A 14,228-nucleotide genomic window follows, 5' to 3' on the forward strand; every position below is an offset into this window, starting at 1 on the left:
TGTCCACTTAGGGTCCTCTTTTCCCACTGGAGAAACTACAGGCTTGGGGGGCACTCTGGGTGCAGCACTGTTCTACTCTGGGGAGACGCAATGTGGTCAGAATGCAGCTGATCCCCTCACTCTTCCAGTGTGGTATTTCTTAGTCTCTGTGGCCTAGGAGGGTACTTTAGCCTCACCCGTGGGTCTGGTGCCTTTTCTATGAATAATGTGAGGGTAGCTGAAGTTGGGAAAGACTTGTATCTGCCATCTTGATTAGGAAACTTTCTTTTCTATACTAGTTTCTTCTTTGTTTTTGCCATGAACTCTTTAATACCAGTTTATAGATGCCTTCTCAGAATAAAATAAAATACATAAGAATGGAAAAGAAGCCAGTTATATTGAAATAGTTATCAACATATTACAAATATAAATTGTGACATAATAATAGTTCTCCTTCTTGACTAAGTCACTAAAAAATAAGACCTAGTGGCAGCTTTAATAAACAGTAAAATTTTGAAGTAGTAATGATTGTGAACAATATTTAAGATATCTGCCATAAATTTAATGTGACAAGGAAATATTTCTTATTTCTATTAGTGACAAAGTTAGATGTCCTGTTAATACTCTAGGCACTTTGGTTTGTTGCCTATATTGTTAATCAGATGGAATACTAAATATTAGCTAGCAGGTAAAGAAAATAAAGATGCAATGTTTTCCATGTCTAAGTTCAGGAGCCCCTGAATTCTCTTGATGGGTCCTCCATGGGAACCCCTGCTTTATACATATCTTTGTAAATTGTTCTGCAGCAATTTTATACTTCCTTCTATGTTAATCATTTTTTTTCTCTCTACCAACATGAATTTTCACAGCATTTAAGAATCATTTGCATGCACTAATATTCTAAAATAGAATGCAATTTTATTTTTCCCTGAATACTTGAATTGCTTTTTTTTTTTTTATTCTTCCAATTTTATTTTATTTTTAAACTTTACATAATTGTATTAGTTTTGCCAAATATCAAAATGAATCCGCCACAGGTATACATGTGTTCCCCATCCCGAACCCTCCTCCCTCCTCCCTCCCCATACCATCCCTCTGGGCCGTCCCAGTGCAGTGCTAATTTCTTTTCTTTTTGGTCAATGTTCTATATGTAAGTGTGCCTACAACTACTTCATTTTAACCACTGATGTCCTAAAAACACTTACTGGTCTTAAATTTTTCTCTCAATAGATCAAATTAAATTACACTAAAGCATATTTTCAAAGCTGAAATAATAACAAGAATCACCTAAACTGAGTACACATTATTTGGATCTAACTCATAACTGCATATACTAGAAGCTCCTCAACAATCTTAGGATAATGGTGTACTTTTTAAGTGTTTCTTTGTTTTTTATAAGCGTTTTAGGATCTTCAACTACGTCCATATAGTGAACTTGGCTTCTAGCTTAAATTAAAGTATTTTGAAATAAAGGAGGCATTAGTACTTTTATTAATAACCTTAAATTTGGGGCATGATCTTGCTGATTAAAGTGTTTTATTTTTATTTTATCAGTAAGGCATTCATCTTGTCAAATAACTAAAATCTATTAGCTTTCTGGCAGGAAAGAGCTTATTGACCCATACTACTGAAGCGACTTAGCAGCAGCAGCAGCAGGAGAGATAATACTGTTGTTAATTCAAGTCTCTGGAAAGCAATGTGTCCTTAAAAAAATTGCTTTTTGTTGTTATGAGAAGACAATGATGTCACATAAGCAACAAACTATGATTATGCATGGATGGAGTTTAGCACTGTAATCAGATAGAATTTACAACAAAGTTAATCTGATGATACATATTTAATGCTATGCATTATCTATGTGCTACATGGTAATTAGACACAACTGGTAAACAGCTCCTTTGAATGGCAAATTGATGTTACTTTTGCATCACTGAAGCAAATCCTTTCTAGGATGGGAGGGAGAAAGGCAGTGGTGATTCTAGTCTTTTCTCCTGCCTGAGCAGGAAACAGTCTTCTTTGGGTACTTGAAAATCAAGTAACTCTTTCCACCCAGGACCTTCCTCCTCATCAGAAGATACTCAGACATTGAATTTGTCTGGATAAATGCGATATTAACTTTAATAACTCAGATGAGTTATTCACCATTTGTGCCTCGTAACCAAGCACCACAATTCCAATCAGGCATATTATTAAATTACATGTTAAACTGTTTTCTCCTACAAGCACAACTAAGAAAATGAGTTTTGGTTGAGCAGGATAAGGGATGAAAGGAAATTTTAGAGTATCTGGCATTGAGGAGGAAAGGAAGCCAGCTGGGAAAAAAAAGTCCTCAGTGGCATGTTTTCAACAGAGGGAAAACTCAAAATTTGTGGGGCAAAGGATGCAAGCGAGATGTGAAAAAGAGAAAGATTCAGGCTTAGAAAAAACGAATGGACATCTAGAAAAGAGGAAGAGACAAGAAAAAAACAGGTTAACACAACACCAGCAAACATGAAATGCATGGAGGCATTGGGTATAACACAGAAGGAGCTGGCCAGAATCAGATTTTGTGATTCTCCTTCACTTACCTTCTAAGATTTAGCATAATAATGTGATTTCACAAGCAGTCTTTTTGACTACCTGAACTTGTTGCAGTGAAAACCTTTGTGGTTCAGTGGTGTCTGACTTTTTGCAACCCCATGGACTGTAAGCCCAGCAGGCACCTCTGTCCATGGGGATTCTCCAGGCAAAAATGATGGAGTGGGTTGCCATGCCCTCCTCCAGGGGATCTTCCTGACCCCAGGGATCAAACCAGGGTTTCCTGTATTTGCAGGCAGAGTCTTTACCACTACACCACCTGGGAAGCTTTGATTGCCTAGTGGTTAAGATTAAAGGAATTGAATTCACGAATGCAGATATAATTTACTGCCATCTCCAAACAAAGCAATTCATTCCTCCCAAGTGGACCAGGCAATTTAAAGAGAAAAACAAATATGTATTGTTAATGCTACAAAATCAAGTGAAACACACACACATAAAAATCCCAGGTATTACATTTCTATACAAAAATTGTTAAAGTTTATTGCATATTAGAGGGCCATTCATCAGAGAAGGCAATGGCAACCCACTCCAGTGTTCTTGCCTGGAGATTCCCATGGACGGCGGAGCCTGGTGGGCTGCAGTCTATGGGGTCGCACAGTGTCGGACATGACTGAAGCGACTTAGCAGCAGCTGCAGCAGCAGAGGACCATTGATAAGTGAAAATCCTTCTGTTTCTTATATTCTTTAAAGAGTTGAAAACATGACTTAAAAAATAATAAATGTTTTTAATATTACTGGTAAATAAACACTATGGTATTTGTTTTTTTTAAATAAATAAATATTATAGTATTTATTTGTATTATAAATACTACAGTAGCATTCTGCATATTTACATTTTTTTTTTATTTACTAAGGCATGTGAAGGAAAACCTACAGTTTTAATCGGCAAAATAAATGTCTGCATTGATTAATTCTTCAAAATATGATAGTCTTTTACTACAATTTGACTATACAGAAAAAACTAGAAAGCTTCAACTATTGAATAGGAGTCAGACATTTGTTTGCCTTGTTGTACTTTGAAATGAAACTGGAAAAAATTGGAAAAAAAGAGGAAGAACTAAGTCACATTTAGGCTTCTTAACTTGCTCATTCTGATTATTGGGCAAAGAATCATGTCACTAAGTCAGGCAGGACAAATGTGATCTGCTCTCTGTTTCAAGTCAGAAAACTGTGGACTTACTAGTCAGACAAAGAAAACACATTTTTCAAAAGGGGGATTTCTTAGCACAGTGTAACTTTTGTTGAGGTTAATAAATGTGTGTCATGATAATAAACAGCCTACATAAATTCATTAAACCTTAGTCCTATAGGCCCTATAGCATAGGGAATAAACTATATCTATGTTTAAAACATACATGAGGTGAACCAGAATGCAAGCCCACACTACACAATGGAGAAACATCTACATGGACACAGCCAGCTCAAACAATAGACACTGGGGCTCTCAGATTTGGAGACCGTCTAAGGGAGACAGGACAGAATTATTACAGCAGAAACTAGTTGATCACCTTAAAATCAAAGCAGACCACATGATTCAAATACAAACAACAATAACAAAAAGCCTACAATGACTACGCCCATCAATGAAAAATCTTGCAGTTCTGCCCTCTAGACAGGGTCAAACAAAAGCTGCCAAGAATTCTAAGAATTAGATCTAATAGAGTGCTTTATTCTAACAAGCAGTCTCTTTGGTATAATTCTCATAGTAACCTAGTAATCTCAGATGAGGAGATAGGGCTTTAGCAAACTGACACAGTTTGCCCAAAGGAGGCAAAGTAATAGAATAAAAAGAGCAATGGCTTTAGAGTCATGATAGGATTTGTTTTGAGCCTCAGCTCTACTACTTTATCACTTAGCAGTTAAGTGACAAGTGGGCAACTTCTCTAAGCCTCAGGTTCTTGATCTGTAAAATGAGGATAACAGTACTTATTTCATAGGACTGTTGTAGGATTCAAGGAGATAAAATACATAAATTGCTTGGCACAGTTCCCAGCACATATTAAGTGCCTAACAAGGGATAACTTAACCATTTAACCACTGATCCTGAGAAAGCTATTTAACCTCTTGACCTGTACACTTTTATTTTCATGCAATGGTACTGACAATATCTATTTAACAGAGTCATTGGGATGATAAAATATATGCAATTTGGGGTATAGGAATGATGTGTCTACATGTGCACAGACTTAAAACTTAAAAGGACACATATCTAATAAATGGCAGACACATACCTAGAACCTGATTGTCTATGTTGAGTCCTCTTACTATTCACACAGATAGATACTCCTAACTCTATTATCCAAACATAGAAGAACATTTTCACATAACTCCAATGAGAAGACAGCAATCTAGCAATTCCCATGAAAATGAGATTTAAAAGCAAAATATGCAATTACCTGAATTAAGGGCTCACTCAACATGCTTTCATTAACCTCCAGAATGACGTTTTTTATTTCTTCATATGGCATACGATACGATCCTAGGAAGATAGCTAAAATAAAAGTTGATTTTATTAAAAAGAGAGCAGCACCACAACTTTAAAGCCCAAATAAATACCTGATTTCCGTTTCATAGACTTAAAATATGAAATCTCTCACTAATATTAATCTACATAATTATGAACAAACAAAAGTAGTTTCCATTAGCTAAGGCTCTAATGTTTAGAGCTCATGCATATTTATATGTCTGTGTGTATATTTAGCTGCTAAGTCATGTCCGACTCTTTGTGACCCCATGGAGTGTAGCCCACTAGGCTACTCTGTCCATGGGATTCTCCAGGCAAGAATACTGGAGTGGATTGCATTCCCTTCTTCAGTGGACCTTCATGACCCAAGGATTGAACCTGGGTCTCCTGCCTTGCAGGAGGATTCTTTACCATCTGAGCCACCAGGGAAGCCACGTGTGTATTTATATGGAAGATAAATCTACTAACAGCACGGATAACTACATGCTTAGGCATTTTAGATGAAGCGAATACAAAATAACCCATGAAAAGTTTGAAATTGTATCTCAAGTTAGCTTTTTAATTCAACACTGAATTTACTGTGGAGATTGTCAGAGGCATTCAATACAGCACCTCTCAAGGAAGACAGTAAAGTAACCTGACACTAAAAAAAAAGCTATCAGTCTACTTTGAAGTTCTCCCACATAAGAAAAAGTTAAAGTGTCTGAATCATCAAATGTTCTCTAAATCTTTGATGACATTTATGCAGTATGCTATTAGTTGCTTTTTATGTTGAATCACGATTTCCCTTGTCAACTTTTTATTAATTGGATATATATTATGTCATATGGGAATAATTCAACAAATTATACCTAGGAAAGTTCACACTGACTCAGAAAACATTGCTCAATAATACATTTCACTTTCACCTCCATTGAACATACTTTTTAAAGAACATACATGTGTTCTTATCCCCAGAACATGAATATGTTCCAAAGAGTTTTTTTTTTTCATGGAGAAGTCTATATGGCTTAACTGTACCTAATGAAAAGCATCCTTTCTGTCCAGGCAAACAATTATATAGACATAAACACCAAATGAGATCACCAGAATCCAAATAAATAATGTTATGAGATATCAACTAGCAATTAAAATCATTTTGTGTTTCTTTAAAAAAAAAGTGCTGAACATCCACTTTATAAAGGAAAATAGACTGTCAGATAAGCAATGTACATATGCAGAACAATTATTAGGAGACTGCTTTTCTGAAAGCAACATTCCTACTGACAGAAGAATAAGAATGATGAGTTATTTTAATCTGATTCTCTATAGCATATTCTTTCACAAAATAAACTCCCATGGTATTTCTTTGCATAATTAGAAATGCTTGATGTGCTGAATTTCTCAAGCATAGTGTTTTAGTATCCTTAGAATATAAACACAGCATAATGTGGTGCCAAAAAAAATGCTGAATTTAATATAGAGGGAAGACTATATATTAAAAAAGAAAAAACAAAACAAAACTTCAGGCCTGAGTAAATGAAGATGGGTTTAAATGTCCAGCTACTTTAGAAAAAGTTTACTTAATGGCTGACTGGTTTGTTAAAGGCTTTAAGGTCCACTAACCAATTTTATATGGCAGTGGTTAACAACTTAACTCACTCACATCACAATTCCTTCAAACACAAAGCAATAGCAATAAAAGGATTCAACCAATGTGACTAGTGAATACTCTAAAACCATCACTCTCAGGTCTAGGCAGAAGGAAAATAAAAACACCACTTTTCAACTCTGCTTTCATTCTCACTTTGGCCTCTTAACAATGCAGAATTCCAAAGCCTTTTATTCATAAAAGTTCCACCTGGCCTGGCCAAGGCTAAATTATAGAGGGAGTCCATTCTGGCTGAATGATAAAAAGGAAACCTAAATCATGTTTACACCAAATTTTGTTTCCAATAGATGTTAAATATACCTGCTCAAAGAAGTTACAACTTTGCTTTAAAAACGTCCAACAATCCCTTATCACTACCATCACCACCACTCCCTAGGTAGAAAATATCACATACAAAGGTTCTGTGCTGTTTTGGGATCCAAAATTCTCAACTCTTTCACTTTCTTCTTTGTAGGTATGGTCTTCTTTTCTTCTAAAGCTTCTGCATTCTTTTGAACTGAAAGAAAAATGTTGATAGATAAATAATAATACTGCTAATCCAAATACATGGACTAACATGAGTAAGGCATATTAACTACATTAATAAAGCTCATGCCCAAATCCATAAATAGGTTTATTTCATTAGTTCAAGGAAGAGGATGAACATAAAAATATAGACCTGTTTAGAGTTTTCCCTACAAATTAAATATTAGCACTTAAGTAGAAAAGATAAGCCAAATAGAACCAAAAATCAATTGCTGCTTCTTAACTAATGTGGAGCATTAATTACTGCTTACCAGGTTCCTACAGTAGCACAGGAATTAAACATATAGTAAAATCTCCCTAATTTGGACTAATTGAGGAAAAAGGCAAACATGTATTTATCCTGAAATATGATAAAATTAAGGCAGGTTTGAAATTGCTTCAAAGTTATCTAAGGTAACTTGAAGGCTAAACAGGTCGCCATATGAAAACCCCTACTGAGACTGCTTTGCAGAACAGATATTAATCATTTGCCAGTTAGACAACAGTTAGTGCCTATTTGCACACTCATAATGAAGGAATCTCAAAGACAGGGTGTTTTGAGTAAGTTTCCTTTGTCTCCTTCACCATATTTTAGTAATATTTGCTTTCTTTGAACAAAAGATTTATTTAGCCTACATTCAGAAGGTAACCCTTGAGTTCCAAACAGTTAAAATGTCTTGAAACTGTGAAGGGTGACAGTGTCATGGAGGCGCCTTAGACCTCCCCCAAAAAAGTCTCCCTGATCACCCCCATCAGCCCTCCCCTCAAAGAAGCCATCTCTCAAACCAAAGTGAAAAACATCATGCTGTCTGCAATGAAAAGGAGGCTTTATCTCAAATCCCTTAAGCCCTCCTATACAGAAATTCTACAGCTACCATTATATTCCTGTGTTGGCAGTTTACCTCTGCTAATATAAAAACAGGGTTGTAGGTAATGGGACCATGAAAAAATATGAGAAAAGTAAAGGCAACATTTTCCAGTCAACTAGAATGATATGCTCTTGTACCCAAACTCTTGCTGCCAAATTTTACCACAAAGTCACATGACCATTATCATGCTGGTTCATTATTACTTTTACAAAGTATAACTTTATTTTCAGGCAATTATTATTTTTGTTATATTTATTTATCTGATCTTTGTTAAGGAGATCACAAATGAGTTACTGATTTTCTTATTTTCTGTGGAGGAAAGTAACCCACAAACACAGTACTTTTTTTTTTTTTGGCTAAGCTTTGTGTTCACAGATATGTGCATCTGGAAAAATTTCTACAAGGCATCAAAATGTTGTGGTCCATTAAGACTCCCTTTGTTTTATTGCTATAAACTATAGAAAAATTAAATGAACTTATTATAGAAATCAAACAAAAATAATCACTAAAAATCTAGCAGTGCCATACTTTCCAGGTATGATCAATTTAACATAATGCAGAGTTCAAACAGGCTAGATAATTACACTTGACAAACATGATCTTATGGGAGTGAAAAGTAGTTTGCCATGTTTACTCAAGAAAAGAGAATTACTGGTACTGCTAGAAGAAAAATGACTTTCAATATATTTCTTAAAAAAATCATCACAAGTGTTCCTCAAAGGATCTAGGAGCCCAGTGTATTTCCTATAAAATAATCAGCATATTAATTTATCCTAACTTTCAAGACACTTTCAGCTGAAGACTATATAAAGAAATGACAGTTCAAGAGTGAGGCCTTTTGTCATAAGAAAAAAGTTAGCTGAATTTTACTGAAATTACTTGTAGAATCTTTTAGAAATGTGTGCTAGTCAAACAAAATAGTCAAGAAAAATATCCTAATCATTCAATATGCTTTCAATCCCAGTATGGGAGACTAATTAAGAAAGCATATATACAGTGAAAATCCTATACAGTATGAAAGACACATTATGATTATCCTGCAAACTAAGAGACTCCTGAATTACCCAAACATACATAATGGTCATTTTGTGCATCATCATATTTTTGCTTTTTTTTTTTAATTAAAGTATATTTCAATCTCTCCCCTTTTCAAATAAACAAGCTACTTAAAATGAAGATTAGATCTCTTAAATGTCTAGAGTTCACAGTTTTATTTTCTGAATCCTTACATATTTTCCTTGTATTATACTTTAGTTTATCTTGGGTTCAAGAAATGGGCTTCCCAGGTGGTGCCAGAAGTAAAGAATCCACCTGCCCATGCAGGAGAAACAGGAAACCTGAGTTCAAACCCTGGGTCAGGAAGATCCCCAGGAGTAGAAAATGGCAACCCACTCCAGTATTTATACCTGGAAAATCCCATGGACAGAGGAGCCTGGCAGGCTACAGTCCATGGGTTTGCCAAGAGTCAGACACAAATGAGCACTCACACATGTACAAAGAAATGAATAGAATTCCATGAGTGGGTACTGCTGAACTAAGGATCATTAGAGCAAACCTAGTTTAAAATAACTTCTTCACTAGACAGGCTTTCGGGAGCAATCATGTTTTCACCATGATCACTAGATATTAACCAGTGGCTCTTATCACCTTTGGGGGTTTCCCTGGGGGCTCAGCAATAAAGAATCCGCCTGAAATGCAGGAGACATGGGTTTGATCACTGGGTCAGAAAGATCTCCTGGAGGAGGAAATGGAAACCCGCTTCAGTATTCTTGCCTGGGAAATCTCATGGACAGAGGAGCCTGACAGGATACAATTCATGGGGTTGCAAAAACAGTCGGATATGACTTAGTGACAAAACAACAATAATTATTGCCTTAGCAATCACAAGCACAGGCTTAGAAAATAGAGAATTTCAAGAGAGGTAATGATATATGAAATTTATCTATATAGTATCGAAGCTTTCAAACATTCAAAAGTCTCTGCTTTCATAAAGACCAGAAAATGCCACTTGTCTTAAGATTCTTTTATTTCAAATGTTTCTAATACTTGTAAAACTTAAATATTCCATGACTTAAATTAAAAATGGGTAATTCCACGACTCAATTAAAACTCAAATAGATATTTTTCCAAAGAGGACATTTGGAATGAACAACATAAAAAGATGCTCAGCATTGCTAATCATGAAGGGAAATGCACAACGAGATATCACCTCACGCTTGTTAAGAGGACTACTGTTAAAAAAAAAAAAAAAAAAGTGTTGGTGAGGATGTAGAGAAATTGGAAGCCTTGTACACTGTTAGTAGGAATGTAAAATGGTGCAGCCACTATGGAAAACAATACAAATATTCCTCAAATAATTAAAACAGAACTACCATACAGTCCAGCAATCCCACTTCTGGGTATATATCCAAAAGAATTGAAATTCAAATCTTGAAGAGTTATCTAAACTCCTATGCAGACTGCAGCATTATTTACAATACCCAAGATGTGGAAACAATCTAAATGTCCATCAAATGATGAATGAATAAAGAAAGTGTAATATATACATAGAATGGAATATTATTCAACTTTAAAAAAAAAGGAAATCCCACCATTTGCAACAACATGGAAGAACCTGGAAGTCACTATGCTAAGTGAAATAAGCAATTCACAAAAGCACAAACACTGCAATGATTACACTTATGTAAGGAATCTAAAATATAAGACTCATAGAAACAATGTAGAATGGTGTTTGCTAGGAGCTGGAGGAAGGGAGAAATGGAGACTTACTGTTCAATGGATCATACTAGTTCAATGAGTTCTAGAGATCTGTGGTATAACACTGAGCCTACAATTAACAATGCTGTTGCTGCTGCTGCTGCTAAGTCACTTCAGTCGTGTCCGACTCTGTGTGACCCCATAGATGGCAGCCCACCAGGCTCCCCCGTCCCTGGGATTCTCCAGGCAAGAACACTGGAGTGGGTTGCCATTTCCTTCTCCAATGCATGAAAGTGAAAAGTGAAAGTGAAGTCGCTCAGTCGTGTCTGAGTCTTAGCGACCACATGGACTGCAGCCCACCAGGCTCCTCTGTCCATGGGATTTTCCAGGCAAGAGTACTGGAGTGGGGTGCCATTGCCTTCTCCATAACAATGCTGTACTGTGTACTTAAAAATTTCAGAGGGTTGCTCTCATGTGAAATGTGCTTATAACAACAACATAATTAATTTATAAACTTAAATTATAGTGATTCTATAATTATTTCAAATTACTTTAATGAGACTAAAGAGATAGTTTTTAATTCTCAATACAAAAATTTCAAATACTGATTTTATCAACAATGGCCCTATGGTCTTTAGGTTCACGACGCCTCCATTTTTATGTGATATCTCCTTGTGCAAATAAAAACCTATATAGCCACTGGGTTTGAAGCCACAGGATTAAATTAGAGTGCTTAAATTGACACTGCTAATCGACCAAATAATAATGAAACACTATAAAATACTGTCTGTAAGAATATAATGATGTAACAATAAAGACGTGTATTATTATTAAAAACATACTAACATCAAGATACTAATTATCTAAGATAAAATGCCCAGTGAGTATTCTTATATTTCCTATAATACATGGATTTGTACATGCAATTGTACTATAAATTTATTCCTTTACAACTGAGGGATGCTCATGAGCATAAGTAAAGTAAACATGGTTATATTCTTTCCCCAATCTAATTTAGGCAATGTTCGGGAATCCCATATTAATTTCTGCTATCACAGTGGATATACAAAACATGTGACAGGATGTTTGTAATTTGTAGCCAATATTAATATAAATGGGTATCACAATAATTTTCATGGTGATAACTAATCATAAATCATAATAAACGTTTTATAATTAATGTACCTCAAAATTCCTGTGAGAAAGATTGATTTCTAAAGTTGGCATTAATACTATTCATTCATTCACTCATTCATCCAGGACATATTTGTTGAACACCTACAATGTGTTAAGTCTAGCATGAACATACAATGGTACACAAGACAAAAAATGTATTCATATGTCTTAAGTATGTGGACTTAGGAAAACTACTAATCATGGAAGTATGTCCAAAAGATATCTAACAATTGTGATTTATTTATCCATAATAATATAGCTTCAATGAATACAAGCATATGACTTAGAAAATCTCCTTTTTTGTTATCAGATGTCATAGTTCCACATTAGAGAACATTGTTATCTTAGAATCAACATCAACAAATGATGTGTTACATTTTATTATAAGAAATATATGGAAATTACTTCCTATTAAGTACCCTATACACAAAGCCACGGTAAATAAAGCTAATAATCGTAGTGTTTCAAGCCACAATGAAAATTTAGATAGCTTCCGGAGTGCATGTTCAGTCATGTCTGACTCTTTATCAACCTCCTAGACTGTAGCCTGCCAGGCTGCTCTATCCATGGGATTCTCCAGGCAAGAATATTGGTCTGGGTTGCCATTCCCTTCTTCAGGGAATCTGCCTGGTCCACGGATCGAATCCATGTCTCCTGCATCGACTGCATTGGCAGGTGTGTTCTTTACCACTGAACCACCTGGGAAGCCCTTATAGAGCTTCATGCATACATATATGTAGGGCTTCACTGGTGGCTCAGACAGTAAAGAATCTGCCTGCAATGTGGGAAACCCAGGTTGGATCCCCGGGTCAGGAAGATCCCCTGGAGAAGGGAATGGTTACCCACTCCAGTATTCTTGCCTGGAGAATTTCATTGACAGAGGACACTGACGGGCTATAGCTCATGGGGTCGCAAAGAGTAGAACATGACAGAGTGACAAACACTTTCACTTTCACTCATATATTATATGTACCTCTATTCAACAAATAATGCCCAACTGTCACTTTAGATATATCATACAAACAAAAACAATTGTTATTTGCCTACATACCTACATATTTTAATCCATATGTATACAATTCCAAAAATGATTCTAACTACATGGAAATACTTTTTCATGTATTCCTTGAGAAAGCTGTTATTTTAACTTCACTTAATACTTTGATGTTTAAATGAGTGCGAGTATGACAAAGGCAGGCAGGGAAAGTCTACAGTGATTTCTGTGTGATAGCTACAATGATTTCTTTTTTGAATTATTATCTTCCACTCTCTTTACATCATCTTTACCCTCATATTCCTGGAAATAGTATAAAACACCATTGAAAAATGGGCAAAGGATTATCTATGTACATATACACACAAAACATATGTATATGCATACACACAAAAGTGAAAAGTTTAATAATGGCAATAGTTACAGCAATAATAATAACGGTAGTAGTAGTAGCAGTGTTAACTACAACCACAATCATTACAACCCCCACCAAAATCAACTTTTATTAAATATTTGTTCTGTGTCTGGAACTAATTTTATATCACCTTATATGATATGTATTACCATTGTCATTTGACAAAGGAGGAAACTAAGCAACACAAATATTGAGTCATTTGCCCAAGTACACAATAGCTAGTACTAAACAGTTACTCGACTTCACGAGTAAATCAGGGAAATGTAAATGAAAACAATCAATGAAACACCATTTCACATTTATCAAATTGAAAATAACAAAAAAGTCTCACAAGACCCAGTATGGATGAGGAGACGGAGAAATAAGGATTTGATTGAGCCAACAGTGGCAATAAAAATTAGGACAACAATCTTAAAATTAGCATTTATTCATGCAAAATATAGTTAACATGTGCTCAGCTCATTATTATAACCCAATTCTTCCATTTATAGGTCAAATGATCAAGAAGACAAGTATGTTTATTGTACTTAAAAAAATTTCTATTGAGGTTTAACAATGCTGTGTTAGTTTTAGGTGTACAGCAAAGTGAATCAGTTATACATATACATATATCCACTCCTTTTCAGATTCTTTTCCCACATTGGCCATTACAGAATATTGAGTACAGTTCTCTGTGCTAAGCACATTAGGTCCTTACTAGCTGTCTATCTTATACATAGTAGTATGTGTATGTCAATCCAAGTCTTCCAATTTATCCCAATCCCCCTTACTCCCTGGAGCTATAAGTCTGTTTTCTATATATATAACTGTTTCTGTTTTGCAGATAAGTCCATTTGTACCCTTTTAGATTCCAGATATGTAATGTCATATGATATTTGTCTTTCTGTTTGACTTACTCA

The 14,228-nt window shown here is 35.3% G+C and overlaps 1 protein-coding gene across 1 annotated transcript in view; it reads right to left on the reverse strand.

The window, feature by feature from the left end:
- Positions 1-14,228, reverse strand: part of DIAPH2 (diaphanous related formin 2) — a 983,285-nt gene that overhangs the window by 541,441 nt on the left and 427,616 nt on the right. Inside the window, exons 19-20 of the mRNA XM_070366366.1 lie at positions 7,069-7,170; positions 4,956-5,050 (exon numbers count right to left, since the gene is read on the reverse strand). Coding sequence (XP_070222467.1) covers positions 4,956-5,050; positions 7,069-7,170 — 197 coding nt within the window. The remainder of the gene's footprint in view (positions 1-4,955; positions 5,051-7,068; positions 7,171-14,228) is intronic.

Source organism: Bos mutus, chromosome X (assembly GCF_027580195.1).
Source record: "Bos mutus isolate GX-2022 chromosome X, NWIPB_WYAK_1.1, whole genome shotgun sequence".
NCBI lineage: Eukaryota > Metazoa > Chordata > Mammalia > Artiodactyla > Bovidae > Bos > Bos mutus.